At 34.9% G+C, this 2,500-nt stretch overlaps 1 protein-coding gene across 1 annotated transcript in view; it reads right to left on the bottom strand.

Annotated features, from left to right (window-relative positions):
- Nucleotides 1-2,500, bottom strand: part of cdc40 (cell division cycle 40 homolog (S. cerevisiae)) — a 27,715-nt gene that overhangs the window by 8,510 nt on the left and 16,705 nt on the right. Inside the window, exon 12 of the mRNA XM_077200014.1 lies at nt 1,159-1,292. Within this exon, the coding sequence (XP_077056129.1) occupies nt 1,159-1,292 (134 nt within the window). The remainder of the gene's footprint in view (nt 1-1,158; nt 1,293-2,500) is intronic.

The following is a 2,500-nucleotide window of genomic DNA, read 5'->3' as shown; positions in this document are numbered from 1 at the left end:
CCAACATCCGTCGCCAGGATTTTTGGAATGATTTATCGCGAAAGGAAAAAAATGACGTTTTAGTCGTATAACATCGGTTATGGATGTTTTTTGTCGACATTTAGAAAGAATCGCAAGAAAGTTTTGCGCAAATTTGTAAAGGAAACGCGCCTATTGTTAATTATTACACAGCGCTGGGATATCCAGTGAGAAAACGTTTGAATTAACCGCAGAATTAATAACAATCGCAGCGAGATCTGATTAGAACCACGTCAGATTAAACAGCGCTGACGTGAAACCAGGACAACCTTAAAAGCTTTCAGCCAACTCGGAAAAAACAAAGCGAATCACAAACTCTATCGCAAAATTTATTGCCAAATCACTTCCATTTGTTTATATAATAAAATATATTGAAAGTAAATGTATTATGGATCATTATATTTTCCATTAAAAGTACCAAGTAGTCACACAGTGAAAAAATAAAAATCTGTTTAGAAAAAAAGAGGCATCGATAATTATTTTATCGCTAATTGTTTTTAGCCCCTTTAGGGCTGTGAGATATGACGATATATATCGGGTGGACGATATAAAAAGTCCATCGTTTATCGTATTTTATATAGCAATATTTTATGTTGGGCCTGTAATCATTTGTTTTTGAAAAGTGTTTTATATTTCATTCATATTTTATATTTCTACATTCTTAAATCAAACATTTGCCCAGGACTTCTAAAAAAAAGAGAAAAAAATAATCACATATGAATGAGTATATACTTAATATATACTCAAAATATAAATATATATATATATTTTTTATATATATATATATTTATATTTATATTTATATATATATATATATATATATATATATATATATATATATATATATACTATTGTTTTAGTTGACATATACTAAAATAGTATTTTCCATGTGGTAAATTTGGGGTTTTTGAGGATATAAAAAAAAGAGGAGTGAATGGATTTTTTTCATTGTATTGTGGTTGCGTCCACACTGCAAAGACACATTTATATGCAAAACCATATAAAAGTGAATTTTACATCCGATAACCCCTTTACGACGTTATTTTAATGAGAATTAAACCGATTTATTTCTAAAACCTGTGAGGACAACAGCTTCCTCTTCATCAAGAGCTGAACGTTTTTGTGAGTAAAGCTCCTCACCACTCCCACACGCGCAGACTCTTGTCGTCGGAGGTGCTGACGAAGCGCCGGTTCTCGTCCACGAAGGTGATGGTGTTGACGGCTCCCAGATGCCTGTCGTACTCCTGAACCACCTCACGGGTGCGGATGTCCCACTGCAACACACACACACACACACATCAGCCTTCACAGACTCGCCCCACCACATCAGAAACCATCAGTACTGATTCAAAACCACAAAAACCATTAAAGGTGCAGTGTGTGATTTTTAGCACCATCTAGTGGTGAGGTTTTGAATTGCACCCGCTGGCCGACAGGAAGTGATGTCGTCGTCTGAGACTGCAGAGAGTAGCCAGTTAAGCAATAAGGTTTCTTTACAAGAATAAAGAAATTAGGTTCACTTAATTATTCAGTAAAACGAAATGTTATTGCGAATATTATTATTACTCGTTCATTATTGTGTCAGTGTTTTATTCACTGACTTCAGCAGCTTCTTTGCACGAAGAACAGTGACGAAACGCGTTTGTCCGTTTAGGGCCACCGTAGAAGCATGTCGATAAGTAGAAAACTCATTAATAATAAGTAAATACATTTTAATAATAATAATAAAAATTTAGATCAAGAATCGTTTTAGAATCAAATCTGGCCTTATAATTATAACAATAATTTCACAAAATGACAATTTCATATTTAAAGATGGCAAATTCATGATGATAATAAAAATAATAAATATATATTAGTGCTGTCAAACGATTAAAATATTTTAATCGTGATTAATCGCATTAATGTCATAGTTAACTTGCAATTAATCGCACATTTTTATCTATTCTAAATGTCCCTTGATTTCTTTTGTCACATTATTTTTTCTCTTTTAATGCTCTCATCAACATGGAAAAGTGAATCGGCAGTAAGTTTGTTCTTAGTTGTGGTATCCATGTGCAGTGCTTCTGTCTGAAGTCATCCATTGTTGCCTGTCTTTGACGAGGGGGGAATCAGCTGTGTGCTTGCTTGGCCATCAAGTGGTATTTCAGACTGGACGTGCTGCGATGCAGCGACTCTCAAGAGTCACTCATTGAGCGTGACAGTCACTCGTTTCGGTCTTTTGTCACGCACTCCCGCCACACATTGTATTTCTCACGCAGAAAAACTATTTATAATATATTTAATATGCCACAGCGTCCAAAATTTCTCATGAAAACCAATGAAAAAAATGTTAATTGTCATTAAACAACCCACTCAACCCAACGTAGCGTTAGCTTACTACTCTTTGGCTGGCTCGCAAGCCCAAATAAGTGTGTGCGACGTGGCTGTTGTTTTATAACCGGTCTAGCTAGATCAGGTGTGGTGTTGTAGTTTTTTCTAA

This window comes from Siphateles boraxobius, unplaced genomic scaffold, assembly GCF_051911475.1.
Source record: "Siphateles boraxobius isolate OS27281-9 unplaced genomic scaffold, OSU_SipBor_1 115, whole genome shotgun sequence".
NCBI classification, from domain to species: Eukaryota; Metazoa; Chordata; class Actinopteri; order Cypriniformes; family Leuciscidae; genus Siphateles; species Siphateles boraxobius.
This window is presented reverse-complemented; position numbering and strand designations above follow the sequence as displayed.